The following is a 22328-nucleotide window of genomic DNA, read 5'->3' as shown; positions in this document are numbered from 1 at the left end:
TCTGCACATGCTGCAGTGTTATAGTGTGTTTCTACTGAACTGTGTAGTTTACTCAGTCACTTACTATGTAGTTACTCATCTCACTTACTCGGAAGTACTGGTTGTCACAAAACCAAGAAATAACTTTACAAAAGCGAGTGGGTCACAATGTGTCACATTCGCTGGCTGCCTCTTGCACTTCACAGGGGCAAATCTCAGTAGCTGTTGGGATGGAGGACTTTGGAGTAACTCAGTAGTTCCTTGTAAGGTTCACAGGCTTAGCTAGGTGTGTGGGTAAGAGTACTGTTCCTCAGTCTCTCCCTCCTTTATCCTTCATCTCTGGAAGCCCTAAACTGCGGGCTTGCACCCATGCTGCTTTTTAGCAAATAAGCATCCCAGCACTGTCTGTCTGTGGGGTGCAAAACTCCCTTGCAAGCAAAAACCCAGGAGAAATTAGGAAGGAAGTTCACCTTGAGCTCCCTTAAACTTCGGCGCCACTGGTGCTCCTCTCTGGAATTCATGAAAACCAAGATCCCATGTACGCGCTCTCCCAGCACTTCAGTGGGGTGAGCTCCCAGGCTGGCAGGACGCTCTGGTTCTCTGGCTGCTCCCGGTGGGAAGCCTCAGCCCTTGTAGTGCTTCCTTGCTTTTATGTGGCACACTGGCTTCCTGCGACACTAACAGATTCCAGCCGTTTCCAGGTTTGCAGCTGAACGGTAACGCTCATGTCTCGGCGTAAAGACTACTTAACCTTCCAGCTTTCCAGCCAGGAATAGAGCTGGTAGGCACGTACTGGAAAGGCACTGCAGGTAAACTCACATCATGATGCTGCTAGCAAAACTCTAGATATACCATTAAGTTTTTCTGGACTTGGAAAACAGGAGCGATACTTTCCCAGCTGGCTGTCCTTTTAACGCTGGCACGCTTGCAGTGTCAAACATCAGCAGCGGCAGTCTTCTGCAGCTATCCCTCAGCCCTGCTGCCTTCAGTCAGGACCCATAGTGATGTTAATACTCTTTCAGGCCATGAGCACCAGGAATATGTGTTTTGGTCAACTCGGGAATAACTCTGATATTTTAGGCTGCTTGCAGGTCAGGAAGATGTGCTGTAGCAGTTATACCTGTGTGTATTTGCAAAGCAGGGTCCTGCAGCCTCTGAAGCAAAGCCTGCGCTTTGGAGCTCGAAGCAGTGCAGCGTACAACGTATGCAGCTTGCCAGGCTAACAAATGGCAGCCACTACCTGGTTCTGCTCAGAGGGATGCCTTTTGTAAGACAGGACTAGGCAGCTGTGTGATTCATAAGCCCGCCATGCTTGATGTGCAGAGCAACAGCTTTTCTGCAGGATGATGCCAGATTTTGAAGAGCAGAGCAAAAGCTTCTGCCCTATGTGCTGCGCCGGTGCCCTCCTGCCTCTGTGTTTTCAGTCACCAAAGTACTTTGCCTACATGGCAACATGCACCTTGAGTTTGCTCGTCTGGGCTTGCTTCCATTCTCTGTAAGTGGGGGCGACACCTCTGAACGTGTTGGGGATGCACTGGTGGTGATCAAGATGCACAGGGGTGTCCCCGCGCTGGGGATGCACTGGTGATGGTGGAGATGCGCAGGAGTGTTCCCTTCCTTCTGCCCTCCCCGGGACAGTGCCAGCTCTCCCTGGCTGGCACAGGAGGCATTTTCCACCTGCCTGCAGCAGGCATGGTGCTGTGCAATTACTTACTCCATTTCAGGTGGCTTGCTCTCCAGCCTCCTCTTTCCACCCACAGATGGTCCTGCACACTTTGTCCCGTTGGAAATGCTCTTCTCCGGGGCGATATGTTGGCTGGAGGCTATTTTTCTTTCCTTCACCGTAGACTTCAGCCGGTCCCCCAGCGGTGCAGAAAGTGGCTTTCTGCCTACATCTCCTTCTCCTCATCATCTTTCAGGGTGATCGCCACCTTATGCAGCAGCCTTCCTCCATCCTCCCTCAAAGGAAGGTCTCTTTACATCGCTGTAGGGTCTAACCTGCATTTCTAGATTTCCAGGATGCCTCTGTGCCTCTCCCCACCCAAAAACCTACCCTAAACCGTGCTTGTGCTTTGCTGCAGAACATCAAGATGAGCCAGTTCCACAGGTTGCTACTGCTCTTGCCTGGGAATTGAGCAAAGAGCAGCAGCCCGCAGATTTCATGAGAGGAGGGAGCCCTCCTTTTACTTCCTCTCTTTCCTTTTCTTTTTCCTTTCCCAGGCCCAAGCTTCCTCTGTTTGTTCCCAACCTGACACCCGGTTACTTGGTCCCTCTCAGCTGCATCCCACCTCCGTGTCCCCTCTCCGGGGCACCGCATTCAGGTCTGATGACACTGGGCAATGCCGCGGCACTGGCCAGCTCCAGCTCTATCGCACCAGAGTCGCTAACAGGAATCACAGAACCGCGGCGTCATGTCTGTTGGGAAGGAGCTGTGAGCCCAGCGAGCCCACCGCTGACCATGGCCCCAGGCACCGCATCTGTGTGTGTGTTAAACCCCCCCGGGTGGTGACGCCGCCCCCTCCCCGGGCAGCCTGTGCCCATGCCGGGCCACCCTTTCCCTGAAGACATTTTTCCCCATATCCAGCCTAAACCCGTTCCCTCTTGTCCTGTGGCTTGTTCCCTGGGAGCAGAGACCGACCCCCCCTCACAGCCCCTGTCAGGCAGCTGTGGGGAGCGGTCAGGCCCCCCCAAGCCCCCCCTCCTGCAGGCTGACACCAACCCCCATCAGCCCCCCCATCAGCCTTGTGCCCCAGCCCCTTCCCCAGCCCCCTGCCCATCCCTGGGCACACTCCAGCCCCCCAGCGCCCCCCATGCAGTGAGGGGCCCAGCACCAAACACAGTAAAAATCTGAAGCTGGTGGTTCAGAAATAATTCTAAAAATCACTTTACTTAAGCAGGGCAGTAGAAGAAAACCCAACCTCCCTCCATGACGAGAGCAGGCACTTTGACACCTACAAAGATGTTAAATTTTTCCTGTACAATCCATCAGCTTTGACCATGATCTGCCTGCCGCCTGGATGCACGGATAGATCCCGGGCTGTATGAACATCTTCCCACTCCGCTTCTCCTTGCCCAGCTGCCACCCACGGCACTGGTGTCTGCCGCTCTCTAGTGGTGCTGAGCCACCTGGGGAGCCCCACTGTGCACCATTTATTCACGGAACTGCTGAATACGGACACATGTGCAGGTGCTGGAGAGGGCTCGGGGGAATTTTAGGGATGTGCTGGTCCGTATGTCTCCCCCCCTCTGGGCATTTGCTGCCAGACCCTGCCTGCAGTGGGATGCTGGGCTGCCTCTCACCCAGTACAGCCTCTCTTGGGGTCTTTCCTCAAACCAAATTAATTGTCTTCCTCTAAGAAGCAGGGGTGGGGGGTGGGGGGGAATAATTTCTGGGTATTGGTACGTGTTGCACAGAGTTTAGCTACCACAGCTGTGCCCTAAGATCAGTGCAATGGAATAAACCAGCAAATATACCTCTGAAACTAAAGGGAAAGGGGGGGGGGGGGTGTTTAACTTGCTGCACATGAATCCTGTGGTATCACTGCAAAGTGAGAGCCTAGCTGGTGCTGTTTGTTTGTTTGTTTGTTTAACTGTACTTTCATCTGCCATGGCAAGTCTCGCTCCTGTATCTACATGATGTGAGCATTTAAGCTGCCCGGGTTCCCAGTCCCATGCTCAGAGGCAGGAGGAAAGTCCCGCGTTTTGTTGTGCTGAGGTGATATGTCATGTTGGGGAAACATCTTCTCAAGTGCCTCCCTTGCCCAGCATCTCCGCCTTCCACACAGCTGAAGCTGCCAGGTGAAATACCTGTTCCTGCCTGCCACAGAGACCATTGATATCCCATCAAACGTCCTCAGCAAATACTGTAGAACAGAAAATCCCCTGGCCAGGAGAGAAAAACCCTTTCTAAGCCTTAACGTCCTTCTGCTCTGGCTCACCGTTTCCCGTACCGGCAGCCTGGATGCTTGCTCTTGCTGTGCCACAGTCCCCAGCAGCAAAGGGGAAGGCTTTGGGGAGACCTGGTTGTCTGTGGTGAGCACGGTAAGGGGTTTTGCTCTGCCCGGCAGCCCTGTTCATCAAACACAAGGTTGGATTTTGTCAGCTGAAATTCAGACCCTTCAATCCCTGAGCCATCTTAGTGGCCCCTAGCTGTGTCCCAGTGAGTATATAAATACATCAGAGAGAGATGCTGAGGTCTGAGTTACCATTTCTAGATTTATTTTGCCATTTAACAGTAAAGTCGCAACTTCAGAGGTGAAAACAGAGTATAAGCAGCAACTTGTTGGAATAAAGTGTATAAAGACAACCAAGCGGTCCTCAAAAAGGAAATAAAAACTTGATTCCAACCAACCTGCTAGCAATAGTAACCCTCTCTGAAGCCACAGGTCTAAAATACAGATCAGAGATGCGACGCCAAACTCGATTTCAGTATCAATCCCATTTGTCTGATGCCAGAACAACGTGCAACAGGTGACCTGACTTCACTGGAAAATGCACTTTAATACAGGACGATAATCAAATAAATTTGGGATGGGTCAGCTTGGATCATCTGTGATATTTCCCTAATTTGCAGCACAAATGTTAGCCCTTGGGCCATTTTGCTTCTTATATTGTTGTTCGAAGGAGGGAAGAAAGACCCTTAAAAAAAAAAAAAAAAGGATATTTTTTGTGTTTGTCACAGTAGTTGATGTGTTGAAGAAGCCAGGTTTTCTACAGGATATTGTTTGTAGTTTTCTTCCAAGCCGTCTATGCATCTTCAGCGGGGAGCAGCGAACCAAGGAAAGGAAAAGGCTGCTTTCCGACAAATCTGGGTGCAGGAGGGGTCAGCGTTTATCTTGTGTGTAACCCACAGAGTGCATCTGGCAGGAAGGAAGAGGAAAAATACCTATTGAAATGGATGAAAGCAAGTTTCCCTCGCATATCGGTTATGCTGGGCTTTCAATGATATTCTCTCAACTAGGATGCCAGTGCAATTTAATTTTTTTTTTTTTCTTCAAGAAAGTGTTTTTCCCCGGTTGAGACCCTCTCTGCAAACCTGTGCCAGTGTCTCTGTTATGTCCTGAGGCACCAGGGGTTGGGGTGCGCACCCCCACACCCTGGGTGCTCCCACCCTGTGCCCAGCTCAGCCCATCGTGCCTTTGATAATTTATTTTTTTTGTCCAATCCAGCCTGCAGCAGGTGGTTTGCTGATGAATTGCCTTGCTGCTTGCTTTGGGCAAAAAATGAATGGCTTCAAGCGACTGAATGTCAGGGTCACTTGTTTAATAAAGGTATTTAAAGATTCCTTTTTTTTCCCCTTGTTTTTTTTTTCCTTGTTTTTTGTTTTTTTTTTCCCTTGTTTTTTTGTTTTTTTCCTCGGGTTTTCTCCTTTTTTCCTTGGGTTTTCTTTTTTTTTTTCTTTGTTTTTTTCTTATTTTTTTTTCTTCTTGTTTTTTCTTGTTTTCTTTTTTTTTTTTTTCTTTCCCCTTCTGGCTCTGGAAAATAACTGAGCAAGTATCCCCATAGTCAGGAGAGGTATTGCAAACTGTGTGATGTTCGGTGCTTGCCTTTGCCTCCAGACTTTTCTAAGTGTGCGCCTTTTGACTGTTCTGTGTGGATGCTTTTATCAGATTGGAGACACACGTGTCTAGATGTCTCATTAAGCCTTCAAGTCAGCAGCAGGGCTATAATTGTGTAAAGGATAGAACAAAACTAAAGGGTTTCATCTGCAGCGCTCGGCGGACACCGTTTCTTTCTGCTTTCTATCACTGAACCTCCAGATTAGCTTTTAACTTTGTGTTGACCCTATTAGCATCTTCATTTTGCAACGCCGTGTGTTCGGCCGTAGAGGTGCACCTTCTCAGAAAAGCCGTATTATGCCAGCACCAGCCATGCGTGTTTCGCTCTGCAAAGGGCTGGCCTGGCTGCTGGGAAGCACACAATTCCAAAGGGCACGTCTCGTCTGGTGCAGCCTGGTCCCCCTTTGGTTTCCAAGGTCTGACCAGTTTCTCTGGCTCCTCCCAATATTTTGGCTTCTCAACACAGCTGCCCCCTTTCTTTTTCTTAGATAAGGGTTGGAATTCAGAGATATTCCTGTTCGGTGTTGGTTGCAAGTCAACTATAGTGATTATGTACCCCAAAATGCAAAGAGTTTTGTGTTTCCATGTAGGTTTTAAAAATCACTCTCAGATATTTTAAAGCTTTTGTGATGGATCACCGACTCTTCGTGGCTGTAGGCTGCCCAGTCCTGCGCAAGGCACGATGTTCACGGGCACGCGGACACGTGTGCTGACCCGAAGTAAACATCTTGATTCATGATGGATTGCCTCTTGCAGGAGTTTAAAGCAAAGCCACAGGACAAGACATGGGGTTCTCCTGTCTTTGCATGTGTTTCTAAGGTGGGATGAACTTCAAAAAACCCAGAACGCGCCTTATGTAGTGCTTCTCGTTGAGCAGCCTGGAGAGCTGCTCTGCCTTTTTGTTGTAAAAATATGGTAGTGTTCAAATGCGGGATTAGCATGGCAATTGTAAAGAGGGATAGCTGAATTCTCCTGCGAGGTTGTGACAAATAGCTGTGTTGCTTCTGGTAGCACCCACGCCAATAGCTTGCTAATGTCCCCCCATCCCTTCCACCGCATCCACAGGGCAGAGCAAATGTGCTCCCCCTCCCTGCAGGTGCCCCCTTCTTTTTGCTGGTGCAACATGTTCCTGAATGAACCGTAAATGGTTTGGGTCAGAAGGGACCTTAAAGATCATGGCGTCATGTCTGCTGGGAAGGAGCTGTGAGCCCAGCGAGCCCACCGCTGACCATGGCCCCAGGCGCCGCATCTGTGTGTGTGTTAAACCCCCCCGGGTGGTGACGCCGCCCCCTCCCCGGGCAGCCTGTGCCCATGCCGGGCCACCCTTTCCCTGAAGACATTTTTCCCGATATCCAGCCTAAACCTGCCCTGGCGCAGCCTGGGGCCGTTCCCTCTTGTCCTGTGGCTTGTTCCCTGGGAGCAGAGACCGACCCCCCCTCACAGCCCCTGTCAGGCAGCTGTGGGGAGCAAGACCCTCCAGTTCCCACCCCCTGCCACGGGCAGGGACCCCTCCCACCAGCCCAGGCTGCTCCCAGCCCCGTCCAGCCTGGCCTTGAGCACTGCCAGGGATGGGGCACCCACAGCTGCTCTGGGCAGCCTCTGCCAGCACCTCGCCACCCTCACGGTGAAGAACTTCTTCCTAATATTTGGTCTAAACGTACCCTCTTTCACTTTAAAGCCGTTCCCTCTTGCCCTGTCACTACAGGCCCTTGTAAAGGTCCCTCTCCAGCTTTCCCGTCGGCCACTTTAGGCACTGGAAGGCCACTATAAGGTCTCCCCTGGCCTCCTCTTCTTCTAACCCAACTGAAGAAACAATCCGGGGCTTGCTATGATGAGGCATCTCGGGCTGAACTGGTCTTAGTGTGCATTTACATCACTGTCTCCGTTGGGATCACTAGGTTTGGGTGGGTGTAGTTTTTTGTATTGGGAGGGGTGTTGGGGTTTGGGGTTTTTTTGGACCAAACATCCCCAGCATCCCTGCTCACAGTGCTGTGCTCCACCTGGTGCAGTGGTCCTCCAGGGCATGAAATCGGTTCCCTTCTGGTGAAACCAAAGGGGATGAGGCAGCACAGGAGACGTGGACTGGCTTCCAGTGGGTGCTGGGTCCGCAGGCTGAGTCAGGACTGGAAATGAAGAAGCCCCTGATGTGTGCATGGAGCCTGGGTGCTTGGTCTCCCCACTGGTTGGTGCTTTGCAGGGGTCGTGCTGTCCCAGGCTACCCACCAATACAGGGGAGACTGCAATGGTCTTCTCTGACCTTAAGGGAATAAATCACCATGCTGAGAGGAGCGTGGGAGGAGGAGGAGAGCAGTAAGGAATCCTTTCTGGGAAATGAACGGTGGGAGAAAAAGTTAACTGGAATACCTCTCTTCTGCAGGCTGAGCTCAAGCAGGAGCATTCGTCCCCACACCAGCCTCCTTGGTGCATACCCCTAACAAATCACCCTGGTTGGGTAAGACCTACTTTCCCTGTTTGCCACTTGTGCATGGCTAGCACCTGCGGGAAGCTTCAGATTTGGGATGGAAAACCTTTCTCGCACAACAAACCTCAAGCTGGGAGATGCTCTAGGCTGTGCTGGCAAGAGGCAGTCCCCCCAGCTGTGGGAAGGTGGGCTGTGAAGGGTGGAGGAGATGCACGGGCAGATGTTCTGTGTCCAGCCTAAGGCTGCGCCCCGCGATGGATGCGGCGGTTTAGGTCTTACTGATTTTCAGGGTGTGTTTTGTAAGCGACGACCAAGATAAAAGCTGAGGAAAGATCAAAGCGGATTTCATGGGTTTTATGGTTCTTGGTTGTGCTTCTTGGTTTCACTTTCCGGTATCTCCCTAAGCCTTTTTTTTTTTCTCTCTGCCTGCTGCCCTTTTATCTGCTGCCCCATTTCCACCCGGCAGGCGAGAGCTTGCTGACCTTCCAGCCTTGAACATGACTTGTGAGCTCGACCAGCCTTTCTTTCATCCCCCCAAACCGATCTTGGATTATTTTAACTGTGAGACAACTCCTTTCAGTATCGATTCTCTGAGCTGGTGAGATTTCCGTCCTCTGCAGAAGCTGGGCTTGAGTTTCTCTTTCTCTGCAGAGAGCATCTCTGGGTGGCTGTGTCAGCTCAGCAGTGCGCAAGGCTCTGATGTCCAAAGTGCTGATTCTGGGGTGTTGGGTCCAAGAGAAAAGGTTGAGAAGGGGCTTTCCAGGGGTGGGAGGCTGCTTATCTCCCCAGAAAGACATTTGTATTTCAGTGATGTGGTTCCTTCTTGGTGGAGACCTGGATTTCCCCTGCTTACCATGTGCATTTCTACTCACTGCTAGAGAAGAGTTGCCCCTGGATATTTTTTTTTTTTTTTAAATATGACTATTCCTATGGTGTCTTGTGGGTGCTGTAGGGAAAGCATCTTCCCCAAGGAGAAGGGGTGGGAAGGTACCTGGCAAAAAGAGGATACGGAGAGGCCCTGAAACATTAAGTAGACATTAATGAAAATAATGACTGGGTGTAAGCACAAGCCTGATGAATGAGTTTGGGTCCATTCCTGCTGTGTTAGGGTACGAAGCGCCTTGTGGCAGAAGCAATACACTCGAGTGTGTTGTGCTGCGCTGGGGTTGGGACCGCAGCCAGAAACATCATCACCCAGTAGCTGGGTGTGATGTGCTGCTGCCAGACTGGGAGGGGAGGGTGGATGGGGCTGGCACATGGTGGTCCCTCCAGCAGCCATGACGTGATGTGGCTGAGATGTCCTGGGAGGTGGGACACCCCCACCCACAGTGCACAATTGCATCCCCACAGCCATTTCCCAAGTATCTCATCCTTCTCCTTCCCGAAAAACTTTCACTAGCTGCGTAGCCTCCCACCCCTCACAGACCCCCGTGACCCTTGACGGTAGCCCCTCCTGCAGTGGTTAACCCTGGTAGGATGGCAAGCACTCATCTGTGCCTGTCTGTGGCTGGGACCATTGCTCCTTCTCCTGCCCCACCACTTGGCTCTTCCAAAAGCAGCACCTTTTGGTGCTCCAGGCAGCGCTTACAGGCACTTTACCTTCCTGCCAGCAGGCTTAGGACTTAGAGCAGCGTCGGTAGATGTGGCAGGCAGAAATACCCACCGCACAGGGCTAGTGAGGCTCTCAAAGGTGGCTGGGCACATCCTTTTCCCTTGACCATGTCACTTGCACAGTACCAGCTCTTCAGAGCAGACCTTAGTGTAGGCAGTTGTGCATTGCAAGGACTATCCTCTGGTGGCTTCTGTGCATCTCTTCAGAGCGGGACTGTGGCTCATCTCATGGTTGTTCAGCTGGTCAGCCTGCCTTACTGGCTTCCCATCCTCTAGACAGCTCGTCCCAGGCTGTGGCCTCTGTGCGCAATTCCCACTTGGAGAAGCAGTTCCTGTGGGCAGCGGGGATTTGCAAACCCCTCCCGTAGCTCCTGTTGCCTTTGGGTTACTTAATCAGACCAAACCTCATCAGACGAGATCCTGCTTTCAGGTGGGGGCTGGACCTCGTGTGCAGGTGGCGAGCTTTGCAGGCAGGGTGGATAAGCTTGATGTTAGTCAGAAGGGAGATGTCAAGTTACTGCAAGCACGCGATCTGTCAGTACTGCTTGGAACGGGCAGAGAACAGCAAGACGGAGTCGTATATGCTGTGGCAATCAAACCCAGATAGTCTGGAAAGAAAGGATATTTGCTGGGAACCGAGTCAGTAACAACTTCTGACTTAACCAGTAGAAGATGGGTCAAGACCATGTTTAGCTCTACCAGAATAATGGTTATGGGTTACTCTGCAGGCCAAATAACACAGAGACAGCTTAATTTCGGACTCAAACCACTGATATGCGGAAAACTAAAAATCTTCATTTTTATATATCTAATTATATATATATATAAACCACTTTAACCAAGCCTGGCAGCTTCTAGCTGCATTTATCGAGATGTCAGACTCTGAGAAGAGCGGGAGGAGACCCTGCCATAATGCTCCTTGGGAGGTTGGTGGTAGGACTGTTGCTGTTTGCCTAAGTAAGTTAACCAAATAGGATGTAACTCAGCTCAAGCAATTAAAATGTGCCCCCAGGAGGCGGCTCCCTCAGGTATGGAGGCGAAATGTGCTTACATGCCAGTATCTTTGTTGTGTTTCTGTCCTTTACGGCATTTTTGGCACCTCTTTCCTCCTTGTCATGCACAGAAAGGTCCAACTGTGAAAGGTCACGTGGCTCCTTCCAAACCTTGGCGGTCCCCTGGGTCTGATTCCTTTTTCCAGTTGCCCAGCTAGCAGTGTAATTGCTGATATAGATGCAGAAGACAGCTAAAACCTTGAGCTGCTGCAGTGATGTGCTCGATCCCCAGCCTTCCACCAGCACCTTGGCTGGATTGCTGGCACCGCGGGGCAAGTAGATGATGTAATCCTGCCACTCTGATTGAGCTGCTTCTCTTTAGCACCTGTTGGGTAAGTCTCCCGAAGTGCTGGAGCATCTTCACCAGCGTTGCCAGGTCCTCTTTCTATGCCAGGTAAAGGCGCTGGGGGTTGTGGGAGCCGCCTTTGAGTTCGGTGGACACTTCCCATCTTGTGAAGCACAGGCTGGATCTAGCTGGGGGAGTTTATGGGAGGATGTTTTGGTCTAGCCCTTGTCATTAGACCTGGACTGCTTCTTTACTAGCCCAAGAGCAAAGTGTTTAAAGCAAGAGACCTTGCTCTCTCAGCTGCTGGTGACGTGGAGGACATGGGTTGAAGTCGCACCACCTACGCAACGAGAGCAGCAAGACCGTGTCAACAGGCACGTCTGGTTTATAACGCACCGCCTGGCCGTGCATTGGCTCCTTCCCTGTGGCAGCCCACCTTCGTCCCCACTCACCATCGGCTTGCTCCCGTGCTGGGGGTCGAGCCATCACCCATCGCATGAAGCCCCTATGCAAATGGCTAACGGCGCTGGCCCGGCAGCACCTGCAGCGTCTAGACCGGTTCCTGCGCCCGCATGCAAATGTGCGGGGAGGGCACTGGGGCCGGTGGCCGAGCCATGACGCCGCATTCTACAAAGCTCTTGAGTTTTGCTCCTGCTTCACATCTTCCGTGCCAGGCGGCATGGCACTTTCTGCTTTTTCCAGCATGCCTTTGAGGAATAATGCTGCTCCTCCGCTTCACGTTAGGTTCGTTTTGGACTAACGCGTATTTGAAACACATGGAGAGCTCCAGGCAAAGGAGCGCGGGGGTGCCGGGGTATTTCTCCAGCGTGCTTTTCTAGCAGCAAGTGCAAATTAGCGCAGCAGTCTGGGGATTTTCTCCTGCGCTTGCTAGGTGCCATTTGCATCTCTGGGGTGGACGAGATGTCCCAGAAACTGTCCCTGCTCTGGGGTTGGGTGGCACGCTCTGACATGCTGCTGAACACGTACTATCCCTTTCCCTTTGGCAGAAAGCGCCCGGTCATGGCTCTGCAGAGATCCTATGGCTCAGGATTGAACAGGGAATCAGGAATATCGAATTCACATTTCTTAGAATCTTCCCTTAATTTCTCTCACCCTGATCGAGCTTTTATTCTTGCTCTGAGCCCTTCTCCTTCCTCCTTATCTGTTCTCTTTCAAAGCTCCCTCTTACTTTAGCCCTCTGCCTTTCTTTAGCCCTTGAGCAGACCAGATGCTTGAGCCCTACTTTTAAAGATGTCTGTAGCAGGTTTTTGATCTGCTTGCAGATATGCAGAGCAGAGATGTGGTCACACTGCTCTGGTATCTCAAAAAATGAGCCAAAAAGGAGATCTTGTCCCCATGCCACATCACCAGCAAAGCTGTGCGCTTTTGCCCAAAGGCAGTAAGCGACAATGAACTCGAAAGGTGATTTGAGCAACCTAATTTTGGACAGATTTCGTTAGACTTTGGCTAATTCTGGTGCTCTCGTGTTGAAATTTCACTTCTATACCTGGCATCTTCCGCAGTAAGCACCATCTGTTTTGCATCCAAGTACGAATAAAACTCTACCGAGTTGCACCTCAGCTGGTAACCAACAGCACAGGACCTTGGAGACCCACGCCTCCTGGTCAGGCATCCCCTTCCCCTGGGCTTTACCCTCGTGTCGGTGTTATTTTTTGCAGATTTGGGGCTAGTAAATTTTTGGAAGAGAGAAGACTAGTTGCGTAAAGGGAGTGATTCTTAAAACACAACCAGGAGAAGGGACATCAGGGGCACGAAGAGCTAAAGAAGTTCTTTTTGTATGTGGATAAATGAACACAGGCGGTTTGGGAACATGTTTTTGAGGTGTAGGAGGCATGAGGGGATGGAGAGCATTCCAGCTGGGCTGGAAGGAGGCCTGGGCTGGAAACTGGGTGCTGCACAAAGTAGCTGGGACACTTTTGTAGATAAGAGAGAAACCAGCGCTGTGCTTGGGTCCTGGGTGCCTCTGCCCGGGTTTCCATGCAGCGCTGGCCTGGTTGGCACTGGGTGCAGCTCCCCTCAGGTTTCGGCAGGAGATGTCTTTATCTTTGAAGCAGGTGATGGACCACAAACCACAGCAGTGACAATTCACTGTAGTTGGGTTTTCTGGGGGTGGGTAATTTAAAAAAACCAACAAACCGAACGCACACGCAAACCGTTTTTATCTCTCCGGCAAGGAGCACTGCATGGTTTGTGGGGAAAGGAGGGGTGTACTGAAAGTTCACTTTCTCTCAAAACAAACCTAGTGGTTTCAGCATGGCCCAGGGCTTTTCTTGCTGCAGGCATCTCCCACGCAGCCTCTCATGAATCTTTACGTAGTTGCTTGTGGAGCATGCAGGTCCTCACCGGAGGGCAGGGCAGCTGGCACCTCCATGCCATTGACATCATGGTTGGGTTTCTGCCCATTGCGATCCAACATGGAAAAGGGTTTTTAGATTTTTTTTTTTTTTTCCTCCTGCTCCACTTAGGTCATTTTCTACTCATCTCTGAAGGTGCTTTGTTGTTGCAGACCAGCTTCTCACTCTGTCCCTGGTTCATGAGTTTGGAGACGCTGTGACAGGTTTTCCATCCTCATCTTTCAGAGCGGGCTCAGGCATGCAAACCCACCGGTTTCCCTCTGCCAAAACCCATGATCTCTCTTCTTTCAACATACGCCTCACCTACCTCCCCTCTCATTTCCCGTCACCTGTCTTTCAGTGTCTTCAAGGAAATCTTTGACCTCACTGAACTGGCCTGAGGCTTCCTATGGCTTGGTGACACTAAATTACATGTTTTTAATGGGTTAGATGGCTGCAGAAGCCCAGCAAAGCCACGCAGCAGAGCACTTCTTTCCTACCACGACTGCAGCCTTTGGGAGGTATTTGCACCACGCTTTTGTACGCCTCTGATTTTAGGTACTGTGGGAATGACATCTGGAAGACCCAGGGGGTGTAAAATTTTTTTCAAAATCTAATAAAAGTAATAGAAGTAAAAATTTTTTACTTCTTTTACAAAGCAAACTTTTGCCTGCAAATGCACAGCTGCTTCAGAAAATACAGAAGCTGGGTAGGATGCGTCTAATGTGTCTCAGTTGGTGCTGGCCTGGCTAAGCCCACAGATGGATATGTGAGGGCCACTCTTCTCCATTACTGGCATCCAGGAAGCGGTTCGCGGTTAGCTTAAATATATTGACAGGCTAGACCCTCACTCTCCTTCTCCCTTTGCAGAATTACCACTCAGCACGCACAAGTATTAGCTGCCCGCAACGACTGCAAGCTTTTCCTTCCTGAGAAAACACCACAATGTTTATCAATATACACATTAGTCATACATCAAAACCACCGTGACTACTACCAAGATGATTCAGAAACCTTGGGATTACAGTATCTCTGTCCACTTCTGCTTTCTTGCCACGTCCACATCTATTTCGCCTTTCTTATCTGGAGAAGTAACTTGTCGCAGCTTGAGGACCAGCTAGGCAAATGTACATCTTCTGGGGTGATGTGGTGGGGATTCACCAAACTACCCTGGCATCCTGGGGGAAACCCGAACGCATCGCTTCGGAGATGGAGCCAGGGCTGAGCTTCGCTATGAAAATCTGCATCTAGGTATGAATCAAGAGAGCACGTCTGAAAGGGAACTGCTGGTTATGCTCTGCTCATCTTCGTAGCTGTGTAGGCAATGACTGACATAGAACCACAAAATGATTTGGGCTGGAAGGGACCTTGAAGACCCTCTAGTTCCCACCCCTGCCACGGGCAGGGACACCTCCCACCAGCCCAGGCTGCTCCCAGCCCCGTCCAGCCTGGCCTTGAGCACTGCCAGGGATGGGGCACCCACAGCTGCTCTGGGCAGCCTGGGCCAGTGTATCACCACCCTCATGATGAAGAACTTCTCCCATGCCACGCCAGCACCTGAAATCGCAGAGCTGAGCCCGCACTTTGGGCTGTCTTTCTAGACATATCCATGGGCCAAGCCAGGGACAGTTGGGCAGCACTGCCTGCCTGAAGGAAGCCACCATAGCTGTGGCTTCCCCACAACACCAGGCTCAGCATCTTATTTCATCCAGGTAGTGTTGACTTCTACTTGGAGGGGAGCTGCTGCCAAGGCCACCTCTGTAGAGGGGACAACTTCTTCAGTGGTCATGATGAAGAGGAGGCCCTCTTGAGGGAGCTGTGGGTTTCATCCTGGGTGCAATGTGAGTCAGTGAGCACCGTGACTGTCAGGGGAAGAGTGTTGCAAGGACAGGCATAAAGCAAAATGCCGGCACAACACAGCGTGCCCCCAGAGGAGACAACCCCAGTGAAAGCACCTGGAATCTTTCATAAGTCTGGGGGCAAACATCTGCCCCAGGCTAAAACTGAGGTCGCTGTGGCCGAACTGATGGCTCAGCATTCCTCTAAAGCCACCTCTCCGAATCCATCCAGCCAAAGCCTGCTTCTGTAGCTCCCATTTATCTCCAGGGTAGATGAGAGATGGACACCTGCCCTGTAGCCACAGATCTGGGCTGTGATCTCGCTCATGATTTATCTTGGTCTGTCCACTGGTGTTGGTTTCCCTTGGTCATGGAAGAGCCACGCTTGGAGTGCTGGCTGCGTGCCCACCGTCTCCTCCATGCAGCTCTGGGGAAAGTTGCTTTCACTTCTCTTGGCTTTCCTCGGCTATAAAATCAGGATTGTTTTGAATTCATGAACTTCAGAAAGACTTTGAAACTTCTTTGGTGCCTCCACAGCACTTTGAGTAGGTGACCAGCCATCTCTCCTGGTAAATCACTGCTTTCCCCACTGCTTTGCAGGCTTTTTGTTGAGGAGACCCCTGCCACAACCCAGCAAAACCATTTAAACCAGTCCTAGGTTGGGATCCTTCTAATAACTCTCCGCAAGAGAACTGAAAACTCTGGAAGTATGGAACAAACCCTAGTTTTAAAGCCATTTCTTTTCCCACTGCCTTAGCAGCAAGGCTAGTTCCCTCCGCAGGACTTTGGGAACAGCTCACAGATGTTGTTCCTGGCCTCTCTGTGACCCTGGTGTATAGGGGGTTAAACTCCTCCTCATCTGTTTTTGACCTTGATCTTTTGAACAAGGTCTTCACAAGACTTTTGGACCTATCTTGGAGGGAAAAAGTTTTTAAGAGAAAGACAAGTAGCTTACAGTTTGAGCAGAAGACTTTCTGTTTTTTCCTTGAGTTTACCATTTTGTTACTATATAAAATGCTGATGTGATTCGAAGGCTCCAAATTACAACATTATCACAGAACCACATCATTTTTCTCCTGCCCTCTTCCTTCCCCCTCGCTGTCGTGGCCACATGTCCTCTTCCCCTTTTGCTTCCCGGCTGGTGACTTCGCTTTCGTCTCGCAGGGTGCCGCTGCGGCCAGCACTTTGCAGCGGTGTCCCTGGAATATCCTGAGAGCCAAAGGTGTTGGCAGCACAGGACTGACCCCTCGCATGCCAAAAGGCATCACTTGGGTCTTTCTGTGGCTCGTTGCAAGAGAAACCCAAAAGATGCTGTGAAATGTGCGGAGGACCAAGCGCCAGCTGGCGGCCCCCTGAAATGGGCGGCCTATTCCCTCATGTGTAGGGCCTGGAGGACTCTGCGTTGCCAAAATAAAGCCTTAAAGCCTTGTGGACACGTGGCATTGGAAGGATACGTGTGGTCTGATGTCTCTTTCTGTGTGCTCCTATGGTTTCTCACCACCATGCACACGTCTACTGTGGTGTCAGTAGTTTGCCCGCTACCACATGATTACCCCTGCCATGATGGATGGGGAGCTGGTTCGCTGGCAGCACAGCACGCAGCTCCTTGGAGCTGATAAATTAATAAAAGCCACTTTTCCTGAAACGGTAGGCAGGTAGGCCACCTCTAAATCAGGCAGACTCTTCCAGTTCCCAAGTGCTGTAATGGGCTGGTAAATGGGGCCAAATAGGAAAGACCCCTGAGACTATCCCCAGTGCTGGCCCGTGGCTCCTTGCGCATCCATGTGGGGATTTGATCCCTACAGCATCTGGACATAACGTAGAGGGACGTTCGCAAGGGAAACAGCGAGGCTGCAACCGTCTCCCTCCAGTCCTGACACGGCAAGGGGGGAGCTCGGGTCTCACCCTCACAGATCTCCCAGTCCATCCCAGCCCCGTTGCTTCTCTGCCACCGTTCTCTGGCATCCATCCATGTTTCGCTCCCAAGTTGCTGGTGCCAAGAGAGTCATTGCTGGTAAATGCCCACATTGGCACTTAGTCACAAATGTGGGGAGATGTAGGTTTGTTTTTCGCTGTAGCCACCGCACCAGTCATCTCTTGCATTTCATGGCTGGTTTACTCGTACGGCGAAGTGTGAGGTTTGAAGGTTCTGAGTGGAAGCGTATAGCAGAGAGGTTATTTTTCCACCGTAGGGTGCTAGGCATTTTTGCTGATGTGAGAAATAGCAAAAATAGCGTGGGGGAATTATAGCCCTAAGAAAGAAATATGTAAATATCTGAGCATGGTAAAAAAAACCCCTGCTTACCCGGGGCTTGCACTTTGATTTTATCCTGGGCTCTTCTTGTGGTCTGAGGAGTAAGCACTAAAGGGAACGAAGGGTGGTGTTTGCACAGACGCAGCTGATCAGAATCAGGGTGTGGGGAATCTAAATATGCCCTTTGTCCCAATGGCTGTTTTTAATCAATAATATTGTAAATTCAGCTTCTGGCCCGGCTGCGGGGAGCATCCGAGAAATTACGTCACCTCTTTTCACGGTCGGCTGGTCAGATGCGACTGCTGTAGTTTGAATCTTGTCACTTGTGTCGGAGCGTGACCCTCCCGAATAAATAGGGGTGTTTCTTCACCCTGTTTTTCAGACCTGCTCTGCGTTTGAGCCTGCTGCGAGGATGCGAGCGCTGGCTGGGGTGGGGACAGGAGCCCCCGCGCTCCTGGCGCTGCTGCTGCTGCTGGTGATGTCCCACTCAGCCTGCGCAGGTGAGCTTCCCAGGCTTGGCAGAGATACCCAGCCCCATGTGGTCCTCACCATGAGTGGGCATCACCTGCATCCTGTGCCAAAAGGGACAGGAGGAGACAGGGGCTCCTCCTGACTGCGTAGCCCAGGGGTTTTCTCGTAGCCAAGGAAAAAGCAAGACCATCCTCGGTTAGGACCTGGTTCAGCTTTCAGGAGCTGTGTGAGAGCAGGGGACTGAGGTAGAGACACAGATAACAGTTTCTTACCATCGCCCCTGCAGTGTTGTCAGTGAAAGCATGGAAAGGGACAATTTATTTGGCCGTCAAAGAGGTTTGGGGTTGCTGCACCTCTGCCTAATGCTGTTTGTCTCAGTAAGTCGCTGCCTTCTGTCTTTCTCAGCCATCCTGGAGGTGAACGGAAACCTGAACTGTAGGTGTGTAAAGACAGCTTCAGGCTACATCAGCCCCAAGAGGTACGAGAGCATCGAGATAAGACCTGTGGGCAGCACCTGCAGACGCACAGAGATCATGTAAGTGCCATGGGTGGCTTGCGGGGTGGAGAGCTGCTTTCTCCTCCAGGGCCAGCACTGCACCTTCGCTTCTGCAGCCACCCTGCTGCTCCGCTCCCTTTCTGTGGACTAAAGCTTTTGAAAAATGCCGGCAAGCTCACACGCGCTTCAGGGCTGAGAAACAGCAGGTCTCCTCTGGTGAAGGCAATGCACCCAAGCTAACCTGCCAGAGGTCCCCAGGACCTAAACGAACCTTTCCAGTGAGGGGAAGCATGGTCCCCAGGACCAAAATGAACCTTTCCAGCGAGGGGAAAAATGATTGCCTCATACTGGTGCTTAGTGGAGGCTGTTTGGAGGAAGCGCACCCTCGCATACCCAGGCAGGATGAGCCACAACCCATTTTTCCATCACCGATATACAACACTCCCGAGGGCAAACAGCATCTCGGGTCAAGCCCTTCTCTCATGACTAATGCGGTGCATGAAGCAGAAGTGTAAGATTTCTTTAACTGCTCAGTATCAATACATTTGTAAATCTACAGAGACAGTTGTCTTGCAACAGTCACCTCTGGGCTTCAAGCACGGTCTCCGCTCTGCATGGGAACATGTTGCATCTTGCTTTTGCCTGCCGGTCCTGCGGCTTTCCCTGTTGCTAGCAGCTTTCTGCAATCCGCTGCCGCTGTGAATGAAAACTGAGTGTTGCAAATCTGCTCTGGCTGCTCGAACCCCTGCCTTTGGAGGGAAGGGCGATGCTCATAAAGTCTCCTTGCCTTTTAGAATTAAATTACAAGCCTCCGGGAAGGTGTGTGTAGATCCTGATGCCCCTTGGGTAAAGAAACTGCTGAAGCGTATTGCTAGCACGTAAGTTGCTTTGATGAAAAAAACCCTTTGGCACAGGCTGCCCTGGACAGCATCCCGCCACCTCTGCGGTCCCGGGCAGCGCTTGCCGCACCGAGGGCTCTCGGTGGGGCTGCCGGGGGCCAAGGGACCTGCTTCTGAGGCGAGGGGGGGGCAAAGCCTCGCTGTGCGAAGCAGCGTTGTGTCGCTCAGCATGCCCATGCTGCCGTCCGTGGGTTGCGCTCTGCCCAGCTGGTGCACCGTACGGCACCTCTGGAAACATTTTGGTCCCCCCCTCCCCCCAAATAATAAATTGGGGAGCGGGTGGAAGGCAAGGCAGGAGCAAGGTTTGCTCGTTGCAAGCGCAGCGCTGTGTTGATGCCCGGCAGGGAAAGCCGCCCTCCCTTGTCGTGCCCGGGTTTTTGGCGCAGCGTAGGGGTGGCTGGGAGACGTCCCCGCCAGTGAAGCCTGTCCCAGGGAAACAGTGGCGACTTCCCTTGGCTGGGGCAGGAGCTTCCTCCCCCGGCACCCGCTTTTCTCTGTGTTCATGCATTTCTCCTCCTTCTGCTTTTCGCAGGAAGAAAAAATAAGTTTCCTGCTAAGGAAGTTGGTGCTTCAGAGCGCCGAGACGGGCCGGCAGGCGATGTACCGGTGTGCAGACCCTCACTTTGCCCTTGCTTCCCCCTCCCGAAAGCCCTGTGTCCGGCCCCAGCAGTGGGGGCAGCTCGCTGCAGACCCCAGCCCCGCGGCAGGTTCGTGGGGGTGTTTCCCCTCTGCTGTCCATCCCTGGATTGGTGGGACCACGAACCCGTGATGTATTTCCTTGCCTATAGACTGCGAAGACTCCCTCTGCCAGGGGCCTCTGCAGGAAGGACGTGGTGACTCCAGGCGCAGCCCCCATCCACAGTGTGTCACTGGGATTTTTCCTACACGGTGTGGCATGTCCTGCCCAGAGAGCTCAAGACAAATAAAATTCAGGTTCTTTTCTTCTGCTCTATTTTTCCCTGGATCCCCTTGCTACAAAGAGCTTTGGCAGAGCTTTGACAGAGCCTGCTGTCGTAGCCTTCCTGGAACTGAATTTGCCGTTGTTTACACCCGCTGCTCTCGTATTGATGCTCTTTCACAGATATGCCACAGGCATTAAAATGGGCATTTGAATATACATCAGGGGAGGTATCTCTGCTATGGGTGGGGGAAGGAGGGCAGCACCCAGGTGTGTCACGCACAACAAAACCCCCTTTTACACAGAGAAACAAGCCAGGGGCAGAGAAAGGTTTGTCCAAGGCAGCAGCGGTGGCTGGGATGGGTGTCCCAGCCCTGAACTGCCAGCAAGTGCCCGGCATCCCTGGTGCAGCTGATGGGAAGCAAAGTTCCTTCCCAGCATAACCCACTGCCTCCCTCGGTGCTGGCTCGAGGGCACGGTGCCGCTGGCAGGGAGCCAGGCAATGCAGCTGATGCGCCCCACATCCAAGCACCGGTGTCTGTGGTGGGGCTGGGGTCTGCAGGCAGCTGTGAGGCTTTTGAAAGGAGAAAAGGCCAATAAGGAATTATAGGGGATGGGTGCGAGGTCGCCCGGCAGGGTTTTGGGATAATCGGCCACAGCAGCGGAGGGGAAGAGCAAAAGCAAAGGCTACCAAAGCTAGGATGCACCTTGCAGGGGGGAAATCTGCTTCGAGAGAAATGAGTAACAGCTGATCGGGCAGAAGAAAAAAGCACCCCAAAAACCCTCCCGGCTGCCTGGGCTAAGAATAAACATCAGGGGAAATAACCAATATATCTTTGCAAAACCTGGCTTCATAGGAAGGCGAAAACGGAGCGGGTTTCGGGAAGCCTGGACCCCACCAAGCCTTTTCATCGGCAGTGTTGCAAGCTCAGCGAGGGAGACGGGTGAAAACCACGGCAACCCCGCCGGCCCCTGGGGCCTCCCATCCACACCGCCTCACTTCTCCTATTTTCCGGCTCAAATAGGGGGATGCTGCTGGTGCCAGGGATGGGGCCGGCATGGCTGCGCGGGTGGCCCTGCTGCTGGGGGTGCTGCTGGTGACCCACCACCCTGGGGGTGCAGGTGAGGCTCCCCGTGCCCCTGTGGCTGGAGGATGCTGGGGGGGATGTGGGTGGGTATGTGTGAGGTTTTCGGAGGTGGCATCCCACCGCTGTCTCCAAGGTTTAAATACCACCAAGGCTCTTTTGCAAGCGAATGTGGTGACCCTGCTGGGACGTGGCAGGAGATGCATTGCCCAGAAAGGGTTTTGGGGATGGCAGTGGGTTTTTGGGCGATGGGTGAGCTGCGGCTGTATGCCCCTCCAGCTCTCCTGGAAGCCAATGGCAACCTGAGCTGCCGCTGTGCCAAGACCACCAGGACCTTCATCCCCCCATGGAAATACAGCAGCATCGAGGTCCGGCCAGTGGGGAGCAGCTGCTGGCGCCAAGAGGTGATGTAAGTGGCTCCGGGGGGGTCCAAGCTCTCTGCTCCCCTCTGTCCGTCTTGGATTAGTTCCGTTTCATGCTCTTTTTCTTTCTGAGAAGTACAAGAGGGCTTGGCTGCTCGAGCCCCCCCACTGCAGGAGGGGGAAGCTTAAATGCTGCGTGTTTTCTAGAATCAAGCTAAAAAGCCGGGAGAGGGTCTGTGTGGATCCTGACACCCCTTGGGTGAAGAAACTCCTGCAGGACCTCGCAAACCTGTAAGCCCCGCTCCACCCCCAGCAAAAGGGGCTCCCGGCGGGACCAGGGACATCCCATGGGGACTGCTCTTCACACATTTCTCCCCCCGCCTTCTGCTTTTGGCAGGAGGAAGAAAGAGGCTCCCCACTGAGGAAGCTGCCACCGGCGGGATGGCCAGATGTGCCGGGCCCCAAACTGGACACCCCTCCCCCCCCGCCTCCCCTGCATCCCACTGCATCCCGCTGCATCCTTGCCCCGGTGTGGGGGGAGCATGCCACTGCGTGATGCCCTGAGCCCCTTCTTCCTCTGCATTTTATACATTTAAGCCCTTAAAACCACCAGTCTCTGCTTCCCCGTGATGATCTGCTGGATGTCCCCTGCGGGCACAACCTCAGAGGTCCCAATAAAGGCAGCAGCTCTCGGTCACTGTCACTTGCGTCCCTTCCTGCAGCATGCCAGGGCACGGGGGTGTGCAGGGGAGCGGGTCCCCGC

At 52.4% G+C, this 22328-nt stretch overlaps 2 protein-coding genes across 2 annotated transcripts; both read left to right on the top strand.

The window, feature by feature from the left end:
• The first annotated feature begins 2694 nt into the window (after positions 1-2694).
• Positions 2695-20170, top strand: LOC308072717 (C-X-C motif chemokine 2-like). The gene is made up of 4 exons (XM_080409977.1): positions 2695-17854; positions 18231-18360; positions 19116-19199; positions 19753-20170. The coding sequence occupies exons 1-4, from the start codon at positions 17767-17769 to the stop codon at positions 19763-19765; spliced, it is 315 nt and encodes a 104-aa protein (XP_080266103.1). The 5' UTR covers positions 2695-17766; the 3' UTR covers positions 19766-20170.
• Positions 20171-21124: 954 nt separating this feature from the next.
• On the top strand, positions 21125-22268 carry LOC308072742 (alveolar macrophage chemotactic factor-like). The gene is made up of 4 exons (XM_080410052.1): positions 21125-21240; positions 21483-21612; positions 21773-21856; positions 21963-22268. Exons 1-4 carry the CDS (start codon positions 21177-21179, stop codon positions 21985-21987), a joined length of 303 nt encoding a protein of 100 aa, XP_080266178.1. The 5' UTR covers positions 21125-21176; the 3' UTR covers positions 21988-22268.
• The last annotated feature ends 60 nt before the right edge of the window (positions 22269-22328 follow it).

The sequence above is a fragment of the Falco punctatus genome (genome assembly GCF_963210335.1).
Source record: "Falco punctatus genome assembly, chromosome: 1".
Taxonomy (NCBI): domain Eukaryota; kingdom Metazoa; phylum Chordata; class Aves; order Falconiformes; family Falconidae; genus Falco; species Falco punctatus.
Note: the sequence above shows the minus strand (reverse complement) of the source record. Positions and strands in the feature narration are given on the sequence as shown.

Coding starts and splice junctions, on each gene's coding strand:
- LOC308072717 (XM_080409977.1), top strand. CDS start 17,767: ATGCGAGCGCTGGCTGGGGTGGGGACAGGAGCCCCCGCGCTCCTGGCG. Junction 17,855..18,230: donor GTCCCACTCAGCCTGCGCAG/GTGAGCTTCCCA, acceptor TGTCTTTCTCAG/CCATCCTGGAGGTGAACGGA. Junction 18,361..19,115: donor TGCAGACGCACAGAGATCAT/GTAAGTGCCATG, acceptor CTTGCCTTTTAG/AATTAAATTACAAGCCTCCG.
- LOC308072742 (XM_080410052.1), top strand. CDS start 21,177: ATGGCTGCGCGGGTGGCCCTGCTGCTGGGGGTGCTGCTGGTGACCCAC. Junction 21,241..21,482: donor CCACCACCCTGGGGGTGCAG/GTGAGGCTCCCC, acceptor ATGCCCCTCCAG/CTCTCCTGGAAGCCAATGGC. Junction 21,613..21,772: donor TGCTGGCGCCAAGAGGTGAT/GTAAGTGGCTCC, acceptor CGTGTTTTCTAG/AATCAAGCTAAAAAGCCGGG.